Below are 19537 nucleotides of genomic sequence, written 5' to 3'. Positions count from 1 at the left end.
GCGCGCGCGCGCGCGCGCACGCACACACACACACACACACACACACACACACACACACACACACACACACACACACACACACACACACACACACACACACACACACACACACACACACAGACACACAGACACACACACAGACACACACAGACAGACACAGACAGACACACACACACACACACACACACACACACACACACACACACACACACACACACACACACACACACACACACACACACACAGTGTTTAAATTGAGAGCTGGAAAGTCAGCCTCATCACGCCTGAAAATAATCAAGGGGGCAATCAGTTAACGAAAAGAAAAATCAATCGATTGCTCTTAAGTTACAAACACTGTCACATGTTTTTTAAAGAAAAATGAATGCAGAAAGCTTCAGAGGGAACAAATGAAGTGTCATTTTCATAATTTCAGCCCGCCATATGCTGTTCTCCCAATATAAATAATGCAACCGTTGAGAAAAAAAAACATTAAATTCTTCTTTTTTCGGTTGCACACACACACATCATAAATATTTGGCTCCCATTAACAAACATGAGCATCAAATTAGAATGAATAATACAACGCTCGGTGTGGAGTTAATATTTAAATAATTTTCAAATTCCATGACAAGCGTGCTGAACTAGCGGGCAGGGACGGGGGGTGCTAATTAGCACAAACACACAGAAGGCTGAGCTGCTCCAGGGGCCCTGTGAGGCTGGAAAACGGTGAGTGACGTCTCAGGGTGCCAGATCAAGGGAGGAGTTGTTTCGCAAAACTAGTATCAAAATGAGGGCCCTTGTGTGCGTCTTCAGACTAACGATTGCCATCGTTTGTGTTTTGATGAAGCAGCGTGACGACGGCGTTGAACGAGAGTGACTGAGGCACTTACGTTGAGGGGGAAGTCGGCTTTGAGTTCGGTGACACTCTGGCACCAGTACGCGGCGGTCTTCTCGCTGATCAGCTCGATGTTGAGGAAGGAGCCCTGGCCCGGGCCATAGATAGGGCCCGAGGTAGTCCCGCGCACTATACGAGGAGAGACATTGGTGACCAAATCCTGTGTTAAGAGAAAAGAACAGTATATGGTTAGTGTAGGGTAGATTGGGAATGCCGGCAATGGAATCGATAGGGTTTATTTTGTAGGCAATATTTTGTGAGGTACAGCTGTCATTGTGGCATTATACAGAAGTCCTGTTATATGACTTCAATTCAATTCAATTTTATTTATATTGTGCCAAGAACAATGAAATTGTCTCCAGAATCCAGAGCCTGAACCCCCTACAGCAAGCACTAAGGCACTACTGGGGCAAGGAAAAACTCCCTTTTATCAGGAAGAAACCTTGAGCAGAACCTCAACTGAAAGGGGGGACCCATCTGCTTGGGGCCAGCCAGGTACAGAGATGGGGGGGGGGGGGGCAGAAGGGAAGGGAGGAGAGAAGGAGAAGAGAGAATCAGGAGCAAGCAGATGGATTCATACACGCATCAGAGGATAGAACATATTAGCATTCCCATACTCAATTCAGAATCATCATACATGATTCCATGAAACATAAAAGAAGGCATATACATGAAATACACAGAATTAATAGTGGATAAAAATGGGGAGAGCCAGCATTCAAAGTGCTAGCTGTAGAACAGCTTAGTGGGTATACCGTGTCCTCATAAGAATACTATTATAAGGATGAGCAGAGCAATGAAGCAGAAAACTATGTCAATAATGGCATTTGTTTATCTTACGGGTAAATACGCTGGCATACAGTATGTATTATAAGCAGAGCAGAGTTTGTGCATATTAGTTTGGGGGGGAATGGGCAGCTGTAAGCAGAGGGTTTCTGCCGGTAGATCGGGTGAAAAGACTGCGGCGGCATCCAGATAGGCTAGTGTAGGAGGAGAAGAAAAGAGACAAAGTGAGTGGACAGAGCTAAGTTGCCTTATATGATTATATGTAATTATTGGTTATGGTGATGAGGAACAATGTTATCGCATCCTTCAGCATTTGCAGGTAAAGGTCTACTATATGGGAGAGAACAGAGACAGGTTAGAAACAGAAGATCAGGAAATCAGTCATACACACACACACACACACACACACACACACACACACACACACATAAAATCAGTCATACACACACACACACACACACACACAAAAGATGCACATCAAATTCATTATACTATGGTATGCCACAGACTACCCAGGGGTAAGGGCTGGAGTTGGGGGATGGGGGGATGGTCCATGCCAAATCTGTATCACAGTTGGCCACTATCTGGGAGACCAGCAATACTCAGTTTTACAGACTTTTCACCAATTTGCTTACACTGACAAAATCACTGAAAGGCACAGGCACCCACACTTTCTAAACATCAGCAGACTTGCTGAAGGGGGTTGTTCCAGTTGGACATTTCAGTCAGGTATACTATTATTAATAAAAGTCTACATTGTACCTATACATATAAACACAATATCTGTTGACATCCTAAACTCTATGATGAATGAGAACAAACAAATGTCCTTACAGAAAGTCTACATATTTTCTGTCCCGAAATAGAAATCACCACTCCATGAACAGGGGATGTTCTTAGGCCATCATTATTTCTGTAAAAGGGCAATCATACTCATTTGTTACAGAAATACATGGCATGTATTCAATACTTCTATTTCATTTTTCTTTCCTGAGGGCCTTCCGAAACCAAAGTATGTTTATTTTTAATCACACACTCAAGAACGACATTGAATTACTACTCCTTGCAAGAGAAAATGAAGTTCTCAAGAACACAGAAAAGAACTGCTTTTACATTACAAAATAAAGGCCTTCATCTGTCTGTTCGCATTTCATAAATAATGTCCCACTCCCTCTCTCTCTCTCTCTCTCTCCTGCCCTGTGATTGGTCCACCTCTGCAATAGCTGAATGCTGTGCATTCTTTCACCTGTAAGCATCCCCCGGCTAACCCCTATCACATCCCACCCTCTGGCTCTCTCTCTCCCGCTCTAACCCCTATCACATCCCACCCTCTGGCTCTCTCTCTCCCGCTCTAACCCCTATCACATCCCTCCCTTCTGGCTCTCTCTCAACCCCTATCACATCCCTCCCTCTGGCTCTCTCTCAACCCCTATCACATCCCTCCCTCTGGCTCTCTCTCTAACCCCTATCACATCCCTCCCTCTGGCTCTCTCTCTCCCTCTCTAACCCCTATCACATCCCTCCCTCTGGCTCTCTCTCAACCCCTATCACATCCCTCCCTCTGGCTCTCTCTCTCCCGCTCTAACCCCTATCACATCCCTCCCTCTGGCTCTCTCTCTCTCACTCTAACCCCTATCACATCCCTCCCTCTCTCTCTCTCTCTCAACCTCTATCACATCCCTCCCTCTGGCTCTCTCTCTCCCACTCTTCCTCCTCTCCACCCCCCACCTAGTTCTTACCACTCCCTTACTTTTTTTGTCTACCCCTGTGCAGTGATGAATGTCCCTTCCTTTATAAAGGCCTACATCAAACCTCAAGCACTGGCTAACTCCACCTGGACAGGAACCCTGCCAAACCATCATAGGGTCCAGTAGTAATTTGATTCTTGTGAAGGGGAGCATTTTTTTGTTCTGATGTCCTGCTTCACGGGCTGGTCAGTAATCACCCCTTGCTTCACACAAACAACACCAGCACCAGAGAGGGAGGCAACACGGCCGGACAACATGGGCTAATGTTTTGGCTGGCCCCACTAATGGCTACGGCAAGCCACGAAACGCCGACAAATGCAAGGTCACTTTGTACAGAGCAAACAGAGGGTCTGGGTGAAGGGTGGGGGTGTGTGGGGCAGGGGGGCAGTGCCACTGGAATTCTAAATAGTGCCCCACTTCTCCAGGAGGGCAAAAGAGAGGTCTTTTTGGTTAGTGTCAGAACGTCTATTTCTGTCTTTCTGTCTTTTCCCTTTCCTTTTCTTCTCCTGTTTTTCTTTCTGTATGTCTTTTTTTTTCATTCTTTCTGTAACAGCAGAAACGGTGCTCTGTGTACTATGTACTGTGCACATGTGCTTCAAAATTCTTCACATACTGCTGTGCACTCTTCATAATACTTGCTGATGCGTAGTACAGTCAGTTATGTAGGGCCGTGGTCGGACCCTTAAATCTATAGCAGGCCTGTATTATTATACGCAGCACATTATGCTTTATGATGCAGCGCCTTATTCTGTGCACAATGAATTATGCTACACTCTTGGGCTTATAACATATACATGGTGGAGAGATATTTTATTAGCCATACAGCCCAGGCTGGTGGGATTCTGTGTTGATACAGAAGTGGAAAGCTACTGAACTAGCAATGCAAATACACCCTTAGATGTTTTGTGGTGGCGGGGATGGTGTGTGTGTGTGTGTGTGTGGAGGGGGGAATCAGCTTCTGCATGCATAACAAAGCAGTCCTCACACTGGCCCGTGCAGATGGCGCTTGTTGAAAATATTGGTATTACTGGTGTACTGGTAATACATTTCCCAGTCCCAGGATCAGTTCTGGAGCTTAAACTGATCATCCCTAACGCCAGATCCCCCCACCACACACACACACACACACACACACACACCCTGTGCCCATCCATCCCATGACACATCCATTCACCGCCCCGCGATAAACTGCCTATCATAAATTAACCGTTTACACAATCAATTTGCATATCCTAATTGGGATCCACCCCTCACAGAACCATTAAGATAATGGCGTTCCAATTTCATAACATTTGGGCATTTTTCCCTCACTGCACCGACAGGAAACGTTCATTAGTGCTAATTACAGTTCATTTGCATGTGTTTGATAAGCTACTGTATGGCAAAGCATTTTTTATCCCTTTATCAGCTGCACACTTCTGGTGGTAAAATAAAATAAATAAATAAAGGATTTTGGACTCAAAAAAAAAAAGAAAGCCTGAGACAGAACACCTCCATGAGCTCAGTATTCAATTTGTATTCTGGCAGACAGAACGCAAGATTCACACAATATCCCACATTTCCCAAACTGCAAACACCACATGGTTTCATCTACAATGATACCTATTGCATGTCAATATAAACAATAATTCCTAATGATAATGAATATGAATGAATAACGAATGAATGAAGCAGTGGAATAATTGCTGAAAGACACGTTATTAAATACCGGCTTATATTAACCCCACATTTAAAACACTAGGCGCCACCGGTGACAAATGACAGATGACAAGTGTATGTCATTTCGGATGGGAATGGGCAGGAGGCGAGGGGGGGGGCTGTGATAGGTTTGGTGCTGCGGTGAATGGAGGAGGGGGGGGGGGGTGTAGGGGTGTGACTGGTGGCGACTGGTGAATGAAGATGTAACAAGTTTTTCTTCTCGTTTTTTTTTTTTTTTCTCCACACCCTCCTGCTTTAATAGGAGTGAGGCGCCCTTCAGTGACGGCGCGCTGGCGAATTGAGACAGCCACCCCAAGGGCTCGGGGCAGAATCTGCAAGCCTGTATTTAATGAAGCCGTGACCGGGGGAACATTTGGCTGCCGGCGCCGCGCTATTATCAGGCCTGAGCCGGAACAAGCGTTTTAATATTAAGCAAGTGGGAGGCATGGAAATCGCCCAAAGGTAGAGGCCTGGCGCGCTGCGCCGCACCCCAGCGCAGGTGCCACACACAGTGCTGGAAGATAAGACAGACAGCCACACACACACACACACACACACACACACACTCACAATGACAAACACACACACATGCACAGAAACACAGACGCACAGGCACACACACACACACTCATATGTCCAGCCAGTGACCGTGCATCCCGAGCAAATTGGATTCCTAGAGGTGTGTCCTGTCCAACATGTGGCCTCCACGCAACCCCAGCTCACACGCCGCCATGTTAACACGTGCATCCGTCGGCCACGGGCAGGAGAGCGCAGTCTGGCAGGCGCTGGAGCAGGAGAGTGGATTGACATGTTCCACGGACGGACACAAGTTCCTCTCTTTTATTCTTCACAACCTTTCCATCTACCCAGTGCAAAAAGAAAAAAAAACAACAACCTTGTGTGACTGAACATGTCCTGCCTGTTCCAATTATCTTCCCCTTCCCCTCCTCCCCTCCTCCCCCCCACCCCCCCACCCCCCCCTCTGCTTAATACCTTTGAAGGACTTCCAGCTGTTTAAAAAAATGAAGGAAAGGAGAAGAGGAGGGGGAAAAAACACAGGAGCCTGCTGTCCATTAACAACTTCTAACCTGTCAGAGAGCAGAATGGCTAAGCACTCTCCCTTTCAGTCAGGGCTGATCTGTGAACAGCTATGTGTGTGTTTTTCAGCTAACCCAGCTTTATCGCGCCGCCACAGGAGCCTAATCCTTCCTCACAGCAAACAGCCTTTTCAGCAAGGAGCACATGCAAGAAATACTAATCGAACGCAGTGGACCACACCATGACTCTCACACACAAACACACACATACACACACACACACGTATTCACGCAAACACAGACACACATTGTATGAAGAATACATAGACTACAGTGTTCTACGGTGACGTGCTTTCTCTCTCACTTGCTTCCCGTCTCTTTCGCTGTAAGATTGTAAGATACTGTAAAGTATATTCACAGACAACAATGATATAGACATACAGTATACAGCAATGTCTATAGACTATATGACTATAGACTATATGTATACGATGTATGACACTTTGCTGTGTCTCACACACATTCAAACACAAAAGCATACATATGCCTATATAGACACAGAGGTCAATGTATGTTTTCAATAATATCCTAGGACAGCATTCATCATCAACGTTTTGGTCAGTGATTGATACAATGCTATGAGAAGTAATTTAGAATGGAATTAAAACTCTCAGTTCAGACAGGACCACTTTCATCTGGTAGTCATTTATAACCCAAGTATTAGCAAAGATCCTGGTTAATATTTAACTTTCAACCATCTATTCTGCAGTTCCTGAACAGACAAGGAGAAACAAACAAAGAAACATATTACCAGACACAATCATGGCCGCCGCAGCTCTGGCTATTCTTTCAAAGGGAGGTGGGCTCTAATGGCAGAGAATGTTGAGTGAAGTGATTCCCTTATCTCCTCTCATTTGGAGATTAAATGATTTGTTTCTTTTTATATGTATGCTTTCTTTCTGCCCTGAGGATGAGTGCTTCACTTCACTTTCTCTCTCTCACTCTCTCGCTCTCTCTCTCTTTCTCTCTCTCTCTCCTTGTCTCCTCAGAAAAGCAGGAGAGGTCAAGAGCAGAACATACAGACGACGGCGAGATAATCCCACACATTAAACCACAGGCTAGAACTAATACCATATCAAATATTTCACCATTGAGAGGCTGTGCGCTACATCTTCCTGTGGCTTCTGTTATTTCAGTGGATCAGCAATGGCCGCTGGCTAAAATGTGTGAAGCGTCTCCTATTCTAACTCTGAATGAGAGATAGGGGGGGTGGGAGAAGGAGAGATGCATTAATGATAATGGCACATTCCAAGTTAATACTTTCTTTCATGGCAAGTTTCTTGACACGATTCCACATCTAATTTTACAAGTGGCTGGGGGGGAGGAGATTTGAAATCAATTAAGGGGGTGTCTGTCTTTTAAAAGAGTCACGTGAGAGGCATTACAGGAGGTATCAGATACAGGTGGCAGGAGTGTCGCAGACACCGTGTTTTTATTGAACTCGTTGCCAGAGGGCGTCGCTTCTGTCTCCCGATGAGGAGAAAGAATCACTTTGTTCTCAACTTGAAATGGGATTAGAGAGACCTGGAGATATATATTAAAAAAATCTATTCACCTGAATGGATTTTTTTATTTTTTTTGGAACGTGTGAGCTTTTGGTGCACAGTTTCTTCACTTCACTTTCACAGTGTAAATTCCGCATTAAGCACTTGAATCACAAAAACACAAATCGTTTGCCAGTGCTGTGGTGCCGTAATACCTTCTGCAGTCCAGGTCCGCTGTAAAGTGGCTGTGAGGTACCCTAATGCCAGAGTATCCATGCCAGGTTCGCTGTAAAGAGTGGCTGTGAGATACCCTAATGCCAGAGTACCCATGCCAGGTCTACTGTAAAGAGGCTGTGCAATACCCTAATGCCAGAGTACCCATGCCAGGTCCACTGTAAAGAGACTGGGCAATACCCTAATGCCAGGGTACCCATGCCAGGTCCGCTGTAAGGTGGCTGTGAGGTACCCTAATCCCAGAGTACCCATGCCAGGTCCGCTGTAAAGAGAGGCTGTGAGATACCATAATGCCAGAGTACCCATGCCAGGTCTGCTGTAAAGAGGCTGTGAGGTACCCTAATCCCAGAGTACCCATGCCAGGTGCGCTATTAAGAGTGGCTGTGAGGTACCCTAATCCCAGAGTACCCATGCCAGGTGCGCTATTAAGAGTGGCTGTGAGATACCATAATGCCAGAGTACCCATGCCAGGTAGTTGACAAATCCTGCCTCACCTCACACACTCCACTGTGGCATAACAAGTATGAGAATTACCATTGCCAAATCATTGATTGAAAATAAACCACTGTAATGTTGTATTGCTGTGTGTGTCGACACTTGCAACATAATTTGTAATCATACGAAACATTTCCAGGGAAATGTCAAGCATTAAACAGGCTGGCCTATTTAGACTCTATTATGAAACAATTCTTCCTCTTTCTCTCTCTCTCTCTCCCTTTCTCTCTCTCTCTCGCTTTCTCTAATTCCCTGCCTATTCTCTTTTCTCTGCTCTGCATTTCAAATGACGAACGTGATCACATTGGCTGAAATTAGCAATTCACCCTGGCAAAAACACATTGATTTTCTTTTTAAAAGAAGGAGAGCTGACTGTGTGATAGGCTGGTGGGTATCAGAGACCTGGTCACACCCAAGGGTAATACATTATTTTATGCCCAACCTTTAAACAACAACAACAGATATATGCACCACTGCTTCTGGGATTCAAAAGAACAAAATTGATCCGGGCAATTCTTTAATTATCCCGTATCTCGTTACACCCTTGAGGGGTGTAAAGACTATTCAGTAGGGGATTTTTTATCCCTTTCTGTTGCCTTGCTAAAAAGAGGTTACAAAGGAGCAATTAGTATTTTTAGCCTTTGGTTTTTAGAATAATATTACTTTAAAACATAAATTGTTCTCACATGAGGTGCATCTTAAGATGCAGACTTCTGTGACTTCCTAGGCTGGTGAACAACCAGAGTGTAAGCATTCAAGGGGTTGGAAGCGTGACAGCAGAGTTGGCACCCTTTTTGTGCTTCATCCCACTGCAACACAAAAGTGAGCACCTCCAGATGCACCTCAAGGATGCACGAGGGTAAGTGCACATAATAGGACCAGGCCTGACTGCACCCCAAAGTCTGCAGGCAAAGAGGAATATGCCTCAAAGAGCTTTCAAAGATCTGCCGCCCATTTTGGCTTGGAAATCGAGTGAAAAAGAAACTTCTCACTCCTTTGGACTTTCCTGGCATCCCATCATGGAGTTGGCATGAGGGTAGGGGGCTATGGGGAATAAGATTTTTTTTTTTTTTTAAATCGAACCATAATTACTCTGAGTGGCTGCATGTCGAGGCATTAATCATTATAAACAGCCATGACAGAAAAATCAAAGCGAGGCTGCCTCCTCTCTCCCTCCAGTGAGCTCTCCAGTCGTCCAACGCAGGGTGCCAGGAAGAGGAACATCATAAAGTATGAATGTATAAATAAATAAATAAATAAATAAATAAAACCATAAAATGGGATTTTTATTTTAAAGTGCACCTCATGGCTTTCTGGACATCGTCTGTCTTAGTCCCCAAAGTCCAGATCTGAACACTTGCAAGGGCCATTGCTTTAATCCCTGCTTGTTTATGGCTGTCATCAGGAGGAGAGTAGGGTCTAAGAGTGAGGGCCTGTTCCCACAGAACGCAGAGGTGCATCAGAGTAATTGTGCAATGGTCAGAGCTTTAAGTAACCGCAGGGATGGATATAATCTGCGTCACCGCTGATGAGGAGGGAGATGGGCCACCAAGTGTGACAGGTCTTCTCTCGTAGACAAAACGCATTCTGCGCTACAAAATGCATTCATTTATTACGGAACCATGTAACACCATAATGCCTTTTGTCTATGGAAAACACAAAAGCGTTAGCACTGTCTTTCACATTCTTTTGTGCACAGAAAACAAAACGGATGACTCAGGTAGAAGACTGTAAGTGACTCCCAGCATGCTGTTCTATAACCCCGCGGTTGCTGTTTGCGTGAAAGTAGGCTATTAAGGTCCTTTCAGTCTTTAGATCTATAGTATTTTGTATGAACATTTTGACTGGTCTCTTTCTCTGTTCTATTTGTTTTCTGTGGGTTTTGACATTGTTCAATTAGACCTTGTCATCAATATTGTTGCTAGCATACTGTAAGGTAGGTGTGGAGAATGAATGCATTTATTATTATTATTATTATTATTAGTTTCATAATAAATTGTATTTAGTAGCTCAGAATGCACTCTGTCTGCAAAATAAGGTCTGTTGTACTTGACACCCTATAGAGGGAATGTGTCTTTATGACAATATGGCTGATTCTCAGAAAATGTCGGTTTACAGGACAGCATCAATTCAACTGTATGCAGTCAGCAATGTGCAGCTCAGTCTACTATTACTGCAGTACTTTGCCTCCATCTTACAGAACATGACACATACAGTTTTTGGAATGAAAGGAATGTGTATGAACTATTGCATATCCACTAAATGTTTGCTTCTGCAGCTCTAACCCTTTATGTGAGAATGTGCCAGTGCAGGTGTGCCTTTCATGTATGTGTGCATGTGAAAGAGATGAAGAACATACGACTACCTTGACTAAGATTACTTTGGTTTATTGTTATGATTTCTAAGGCAGATCATCTCAATTGTCTCCCAGTTCTCTCTCTCTCTCTCTCTCTCTCTCTCTCTCTCTCTCTCTCTCTCTCTCTTCTATTCCCATTCCTCATCTCTTTCCCTCTCTTTCGCTCTGTTTCTCTCTTTAGCTGTCACTTATAAATCCAAGCAACCTTGAATCCATGACAACGTCTATGCCATGAGAACATCCACACGACACGTGTGAGCTCGGAGCCTTGATAAACCATGTGACAACTCTCGCTCTCTCTGTGGCGATGAAAAGGGGGCCTGACACACAATGAGAGCACATCCTTTGAATTCCTGAAGGTGCGATGAATTGCTGTCGGAAGGCCTTGAGTTCCTCTCGGTGAAGTGCTAACGAGGGAGAACATCGCGCCAGGCAGCCAGCGCTGCGTTTCTGGGCAAGCATGCGGAACGAAAGGCTGGAACGGCGAGCCATTGATTTCCTTCTCGGATCTTGTATCAGTAACACCACACACACACACACCACACACACACACACACACACACACCACACACACACACACATTGCATATCTGTGTGCCAACGCAGGTTAGTGCTGTTGTAGGAAATCAACAGCAATGGCTGTTCAAAAACATTCTCAGGTACAAAATCTGTAACTCAATACGTGTTGGGCGGAACTCTGAATCACCACGGCATGGGCTGCAACACCAGAAGGACGTGACACCAATCCTGAAGAGGGTACCCAATAATCCTGCCCAAAAGACACTCAATAAATGAATGTCAAAGTAAAGGATATTAACCCCCCTTGATAAATGAAGAAGGATATTGTCCGCCAGTGTGGTCATTAGTCCTTTTCACCAATTACTTTTTTTTCTAAAAGAAGAGGAAAAAAACCTTTTTTTTCTTATGTTCTCAGCTGTGTAGGTGAAGCCATCAGGCTGTAGTGACTTAAAACGTAACTCCTTTCAATGAAAGCAGTTCTTCCACACGTTCCCTTCTCTTTCCTTTTTCTTTGAAAAAAATAAAGCAGAAACAAAACACCAAACATCTTTGGCCTAAAGGGTCAGTAATGGGATGTGTGCTGCCGGCTATAGAATCTTCCTTCCTTCTTTCTCCTGTGAATTGAAATCACAATTTACATTTGCACATAAAATGGCTGGAAAAGAGCCAGGACCTAACCATAAGTAAGCCTACACAGGAGAAACACCTCGACAGACAGAGAAACTCATAAGACAATCTGCCAGCAGACGATTCAGTTAAGTTTGGGATGCTGTTAAAATATTCTATACAGAGACTAGCAAACTCCAAAATGGTCACACCACCCACCCCGAAAGAACCATCTCCAAAACATGAACCAAATCTACAGTGTGGTCCTGTCCTCCCTCTCTCCCTTCCTCTCCCTCTCTCCCTTCCTCTCCCTCTCTCCCTTCCTCTCTCTCTCTCTCTCTCTCTCTCTCTCTCTCTCTCTAGCTCTCTCATTCTCTCTCATTCTCTCTCATTCTCTTCTGCAACAAACCAAACTCATGGCGAGTGAAGAGGCCAAACAGCTATTTGAAGCATGGTGCAACGCTAGGTAATACCCCCTTCTTCAAATCAATGTTCTGGGTGTGGGAGCGCCGAGAGCCGGAGGAGTTTGATCAAATAAGGAGCCCAGCCAGATCTTCCAGCCTCGACTCGGCTGCCCCCTCAGCCATGCAAAGAGGTAGTCACCGCCGCTTTGATCTCCCAATTAACGGGGGTATTTGTAAACTGTAAACATGCAACGGGAGCTAATGAGCCCGGGGTATTTAATATCCTTTATTTTCTTATAGACTTATTTATTTATCAGAATCTTAGGAGGAGATTGAAAAAAAAGAGCCCAGCAGCACCTTACTTGCTTGTTAAATAAAAAGCACACAGCTGGAGTGCAGTGGTTTACTTTATTTTACGCCGCTGCGCTACCATGGCGCGTTCCTGCTGCTCTCTCTGTGTGTGAATACAGCAGAAATGAATTCATCCCGTTTGCAAAATGATCAAAAGAGCAGTGGCCATCACCTGACAGATATACAGTATCGCTACCAAATCAACAAACTAACAAACACATTTCATAAACATGTAAATAGTTGTTTCTGAGACTATCCACGAGTGGTATGCGCTTGTGCGGTGATATGGTGCATCTTGTACCATACGCCTTTGATCTGGAAAGCATGTTCTTTTTTAGCATCATTAGCTAGAGATCATGACCAGTAAATCCTGCACTGGTTGTTCCCATCTCCTTTTCCACCTCTGAAATGGATTTTCAGTTCATCCTTAATAGGATTAATTAGCCTTTAATACCATTAAGCTGGTTCCATCTCATAAGTTGTAGCAGTAGCACCAAACACGGCACATTTCAGGGGGAACACAGTTCAGCGTTAATGGAAGTACATGAAAATAGAGTCTTTGAAAAAAAACACACACACACACACACACACACACACACACACACACACACACACACACACAGAGACAAACACAAATCACATTAGGGCCACCACACGGTTTGAAACCTGTGTGTTCAATGCTGACGAAAAAAAAAAACCTTTGGGGCCACTGGTGACAAGCATCTATGTCATCTCTGGCCGCAGTTCACAGTCCGCTGTGGTGTTGTGCCTTTGCCCCTTTCCCCTGCCAACGCCATGATGAAGAGCTCTCTCACCAAGTATCTCCTGGCTGACCTGGATGACTATTGGCTGACTGGAGCGCTGATTGACCAGTGAGTGCCTCGCTATCTGCCTCCGTATTGATTGGGCGACGAGGCGAGATTGAGCGGATCGTGTTATGCCTCTACATGTGCATTCCTGCTTTCTACAGCGCCTCAGACATTGAATGATTTCTCTCTCTCTTTCTCTCTCTCCCTCTCTCTTTCTCTCTCTCTCTCTCTCCCTCTTTCTTTCTCTCTCTCTGTTGGTTTCTTCTTTTGTTTTCTTGCAGTGTTTTGTTCGCCATTCCTTTTACAAAATGGGGAAAGCACATCTGGCAAACAATTACATCTCAATAACCACAAAAAGCTGAATCGGAACATGCTGTAGGTATGAAGGTCGAGAGCTTTTTGTTTCAGCCTTTCATGTTGGCCTCCTTTCAATGGCAAATCCTACATAAATACTGAGGTAATACAGGGGCATGAGAGAGAGAGAGAAAAAAAGAGAGAGAGTGAGAGAGTGAAAGCTTTATGAGCCAACTCCAATCAAGCACATTGATGTGGGCCTTTGAAGCTGGCAGCCTGTTGAAGGGCCGCTGATGGCCGAGGAGGAGGAGGAGAGGCAGGTAGCGTAGGCAATGATGCCTGGGGAAAGGAAGCAGAGGTGGAGAGGAAGAGATGATGAGCTCCTTATTCTCGGCTCAGCTTAGCCCCAGACCAGCTCAGGGGGACCGCTGGCTGCTGTCAACACACCACTGGGGGCATGCAGGGGAAAGGCCCGCTAGCCTACAGACACACTCTGAATACACAGAAACACCCCCCCACACACACACACACTTACATAAATACACACACACACTCTTACAGGCATAAACACACACGCTGGATACAGGTAGCCGCACACGTGGGTCAACACATAAACTCACACCCTGTCAGCACATACTCAGACACACGCACACACACGCACATGCATGCATGTCTGTGTAGACAAGCACACACACGCTGGTAGGCATGGCCCTTCATAAAGCAACAAAAGCCACTGTTTGCCACGCGTACCGATTCCACAACTTTATACCTCTGCCGCACTGCCGGCAACATGTCAACCACAAGACCCTGCCTGCGTGCCAATTACACAAATCTGCTACCCGGGTGCCACGAGCAACAAGCAAAGACGACAGGAATAAAAATAAAAAAACTGAGGCAGACTTCCATAAGACTGCTGTGCAAGCTTACCCTAATTAACTATCAGCTTAATTAGACAATTTACTGTGTAATTAGCAGGCAATTAGTCAACACCTCTCAGATCTTACTGACTGCTTTGACAGGGCTGTTTTTGCCAGGTTGGAGCAGGAGGCAGAATCACCTACGGAGGCTCCATCCCCCCCGTCGCCCTAATGTGCAACAACTGCGTCTTAGCACGGAGAAATCACCGCTGATGAGACAGGTACGGCGGAGGACACATGTTTGCTAAGTGGAAGGTGGGTGATGATGATGACGGCGATGATGAGGACGTCTCCCCTGAGAGAGAGGAGGTAGAAAGACAGAGACAGACAGACAGATAGAGAGAGAGAGAGAGAGAGAGAGAGAGAGAGAAAGTTGTCCCTTGATCGTCTTGAGACTCCCGAAAGACTGGCACGCTGCACCAGGGGATAAAAAGCGAGAGAGAGAGAGAGAGAGAGAGAGAGAGAGAGAAAGAGAGAGGAGAAGAGAGGAGTGAAATTGAAGAGGACACCATAGAGCTCTCATGTACACCATCGGCGGACAATGATTAAGTGGAGGGTGGGAGCACGTTAATGCCACATTTTACAATCCAGTTATGAGGGGGCTGTGTTTGAAGGAAGGCTGGCCAGGGTTGAGGTGTGTGTGTGTGGGTGTGGGAGGGTGAAGGGGGGGAATAAAAAATAAATCTCTCAGTAAAAAGTATTATGGGCACCCCTTAACTCAGACATCTTGAGTCTTCGCTGACAGGGCAACTGCCTGTGACAGTTCTCAATGAACAGCAGCAGTGCAGCAGGAGCTGGAGAATTATGAATAAATCCAAACATCTCTGCCTGTGTCTGTCCATAGTCCATCTGTGTGTGTGTGTCTGTGTATGTGTGTGTGTGTGTGTGTGTGGGTGAATGTGACCTAGATTATGGTTGTGTATCTGTATGTGTCTTGTGCCTTTAAATGTGTGTGCGTGTGTGTGTCTGTCTGTAATTGTGTGTGTTTGTGTGCATTTGTGTGTGTGTGTGTGTGTGTCTGTGTGTCTGTGTGTCTGTGTGTCTGTGTGTCTGTGTGTCTGTGTGTCTGTGTGTCTGTGTGTGTGTGTGTGTGTGTGTGTGTGTATGTGTGTGGTGTGTGTGTGTGTGTGTGTGTGCACGAGTGTGTATATATGTGTGTGTGTGTGTGTGTGTGTGTGTGTGTGTGTGTGTGTGTGTGTGTGTTATTATGTGAAAAGCCTTCTGTCACCGCACAGGGCCAGCACAGAGCCTTAGGTCTCTGTCCATCTAGGGCAGTTCCAGGGCAGACAGCACTGGGTGATGAAATTCCTGTTTCACTCTGACACCCTGGCTCCCTCCCAGAATCCACTGCTGCCGGACTGAAGTGGAAATGAGCTGCAAAGAGGTGCAAGGTGGGATGCAACTGCCTTGGGAGCCTGGAGACTGGGGCGATCTTTTATGTAATTATTTAAGTACGGGAGTCTGGGGGCATTTCTCCACACACACTTTGATGTTTCAATGCTCTGGAAGGTGTGTGAGCTACTATCAGTGAGAACATCTCAAACACACACACACGCAGAGAGAGGGGGAGAGAGAGAGAGAGAGAGAGAGAGAGAGAGAGAGAGATTTTCCTCATAAATGCAGCTCATCACACATGCATCAAGATCTTGTCTCTCTTGTAAGAATTACACTGTGACTAATCCAGAACAATGTGGCATATTGGATGAGAAGTCTGAATTCACAGGGAAAAAAAATCCTGGAATTGAATTAATGCCTTTCTGTCTGGACAAACAGCCCTCCATTCGTGTAGCTACAGACCCTCTCCGAAGTCCTGAGTAGATGAATGAAATGTTAATTTACAAGAGCAACCACCATGCTATTTATTAGCAGCCAAATCACAGAAGCAAGTGCCCTTTCACCTCTGTCATTAATTGGTCCAGCAAAAAAAAAAAAGAAAGAAAAGTACTCTATCACACAGAGAGACCGCCGGCTATGCTTAATGTGGGACGAAGCCACGCAGATGTTGGACTACGTGACGTGTGTCACCTCGCTTGCGTTACTATGGAGATTTATTCCACGTTTCTCTCATTAAATCGAGCCCGCAATCGGAGAACTGTAGCTACTGTACCGGGCGAGTGTGGGCTGGCGTGCCCGCTGGAGGAGCCTTTGTTTTAATTGCGTTTGAAATGTGCGGACATGTGTGTCAGCGCCTCCGTCTCTACCGACTTCTACTTATAGGATCCGTTCGACGCCTCCCTCCCACGTCCGCATCGCCAAGGTGAGTTCGGAGAAAAGATTTAATTCTGAAAAGTTTCTTTTCAAGAAAAAGCGAAACAAGAGCTACAAAAAAAAATATATATAAAAAAATTAAAAGTTGAATGCACTTCCATTTCTTTACATAAAGGTGGCCAGTTCTACACCGTAAAGTCTGATGCATTAAAAATCATTGAAGCTCAATGCTTCATGCTTGATCTCAGACAATACCTCCCAATACCTACAAGAGGCATAGTCAGTACACATGTTAAAGCCCACAAGCCCAATCCTTGGCTAAATCTGAGTGGAAGGCAAAAGGCTGTTCAGTAGAGTATCAGTTCTCCTACCTCGGGTTAACAGGGTCCCCATCAACACATGCAGCTTTGGACCAATTACAGGTGTGACTTAGCAAGAGCTGACCAACCAATGGGTTAATTGGACACAGTCAGCCCGGTCCTCTATCTCTCTCAGGCAGACTAACCCCGCTGCTCTCACTCAGGGCTTTGCATTTTGTAATTAGCCAGAAACACACCAAAACGTATCAATCAGGAATCTAACAGTCCGGTAATTGGTGTGATTTGAGGGCCACCAAAGGAGAGAAAAAAAAAGAATAGAAAAAGGGAAAAAAGGGAAGGGAAAGTGCAGTTGTCACTCCTGAAACGAGTGGAAGTGGGTGGAGTACGCCACGGATCACTGCGATGCTGTCCTCCAGCATTTCGTCTCAAACAGGGGTCTCAAACCATGAGGACGAGGGGGAGTAGGGGGACTGGGGGGAACCCTTTTTTTTACACACAGCACAGTTCATTAATTCTAATTAATGATCACCGAGCTCGCCTGCACTCCACCTTAGTTACACACACCCCCCCCCCACACACACACACACACACCCCCCTTCGTCAGCCCCTGTGCAGGCGGGCTAATTAGTGATTCCGCGCACGTCCGGCCGCAGACGAGGCCCAGAAGCGTGAAGATTCTCATATCCATAGACAATCCGCCGCACATCTCGAACGCTATCAATACCCCGGCCTGGTAATGTTTTGATAGGAGAGGCAATAGCTGAAGCACAGGATATTAAAAAAAGAAATCCCCCCGTGTTTAAGAGGCACGATAGCACTGAGCCTCCTGCTCATTCATATTGACATTAAGAACTTCTTTATCTCTCCCCCCCAAGAAAGCCCCTTTACAATCTTTCCCTCTGAGCACACAATAAAGAATAATATAATTTCTGTTTACCGAGATATCAGCTGGTATTTCTGAGCATGCTGACAGCCAATAGCTGCAACAGTATATTAGACCCCTGGCATCTACAAATGTCAAGAGTTTAAAAAAGAAATAAAAAAAAAATGCCGTTCGACGAAGGTGAGTGGGGTACAGATGCAAATGCACGCACGCAACCCCCCCCCCCCCACACACACACACACACACCCTAAAATCCTGAAAGAAACAAAGTTCACATAAACATATTTAGCGTCTCACGTTGGCACAATATTCAGCTGTCAATCTTAATGGTGGGCGAGGGAGCGGGAGAGCTGGGCTTGCTGGGAAATGGGATAATGCAATCTCCAGCAGATGTCCAGACGGTGCCTGGCTTCCCCTCGGACTCCCCTGGTAAGCACAGGCAAGGCAAATTAGGCTCATTCAAAGCCGTCTGCTGAAGTCATAATATTTCATATGCTACAGAAAATATCATTCAAATCCAGCCTGCCTTCTTATTGCGTTTGTGTCCTTTTATATATCTCCTCCATGGGGGGAAAAACGGGTCTGACCTTTGAAAGATGGCGAGTGGGGCGGTACACACAACTGGTGATTACTGGCTGCCATAGATTGAAACGAGAGTGACTAAGAGACAGTGGTCACATCACTTTAGAACAGGTGAATAGGTCAGAGCCATTCCACATAACTTTATTTCATATAAACTTCACGAGGGGAGGTTTAGGGAGGGCAGGCGACTGAGATAAACAACAAATTTGGCAACATCTGATCTCCATATCTTACTCCTTCAAGCACCATCCCCAACTACATCTATCATTAGTTTTGGGACATGGCCAATTCCTTTTTTTTATAATGTAATATCCTCATCGAGCTTCAGCTATCGAGGGATGCCAACCAGCATCAACACAGCAAACATATGTTGCTAATTAATATTCATATCGCCAGTAAGCGGAAATTAAAAGTTTAGACAGAAATGAAAAAAGAGGAAAAAAAACATCAAAGTACTAAAATGTCTAAATCAAGCCAAAAAAAAACTTCTATTTAAACTGGAATTTCACTGCTGAGATTCTTGATCTTAGAAAAGCTTTAAGTGAATCAATAGGCCTGAGATGGATGTATCTGACAGATCTGATGGAGTGACTGAGGCACTGAGAGACTGAGGTCTCGGTGGAACATGAATGTTTGTTGTGAATACTAAAAAATAAAACCAATGCAACAGCTTACCTAAATTCACAAAAACTGAGAGGCAATCCAGCAGCTGTAGTTGATGGTAGAAAATTCCAGAGGAACCATTTCGTAGATCCCTACTGCATGGGAAACGTGCATTGCTACTTTAGTGAAGGGCTGTTTTTTAAAGGATCACCTGTCAGATATCTGGTCACAGAAAGTGTGTTCCTTACA

The 19537-nt window shown here is 45.2% G+C and overlaps 1 protein-coding gene across 3 annotated transcripts in view; it reads right to left on the bottom strand.

Moving 5' to 3' along the window:
* dpyda.1 (dihydropyrimidine dehydrogenase a, tandem duplicate 1) overlaps positions 1–19537 on the bottom strand; it is a 149662-nt gene that overhangs the window by 50347 nt on the left and 79778 nt on the right. For all 3 annotated transcript variants that reach the window (XM_031583900.1, XM_031583901.1, XM_012815221.2), the window contains exon 14: positions 891–1055. In XM_031583900.1, the coding sequence (XP_031439760.1) occupies positions 891–1055 (165 nt within the window). The remainder of the gene's footprint in view (positions 1–890; positions 1056–19537) is intronic.

The sequence above is a fragment of the Clupea harengus genome, chromosome 17 (genome assembly GCF_900700415.2).
Source record: "Clupea harengus chromosome 17, Ch_v2.0.2, whole genome shotgun sequence".
NCBI classification, from domain to species: domain Eukaryota; kingdom Metazoa; phylum Chordata; class Actinopteri; order Clupeiformes; family Clupeidae; genus Clupea; species Clupea harengus.
This window is presented reverse-complemented; position numbering and strand designations above follow the sequence as displayed.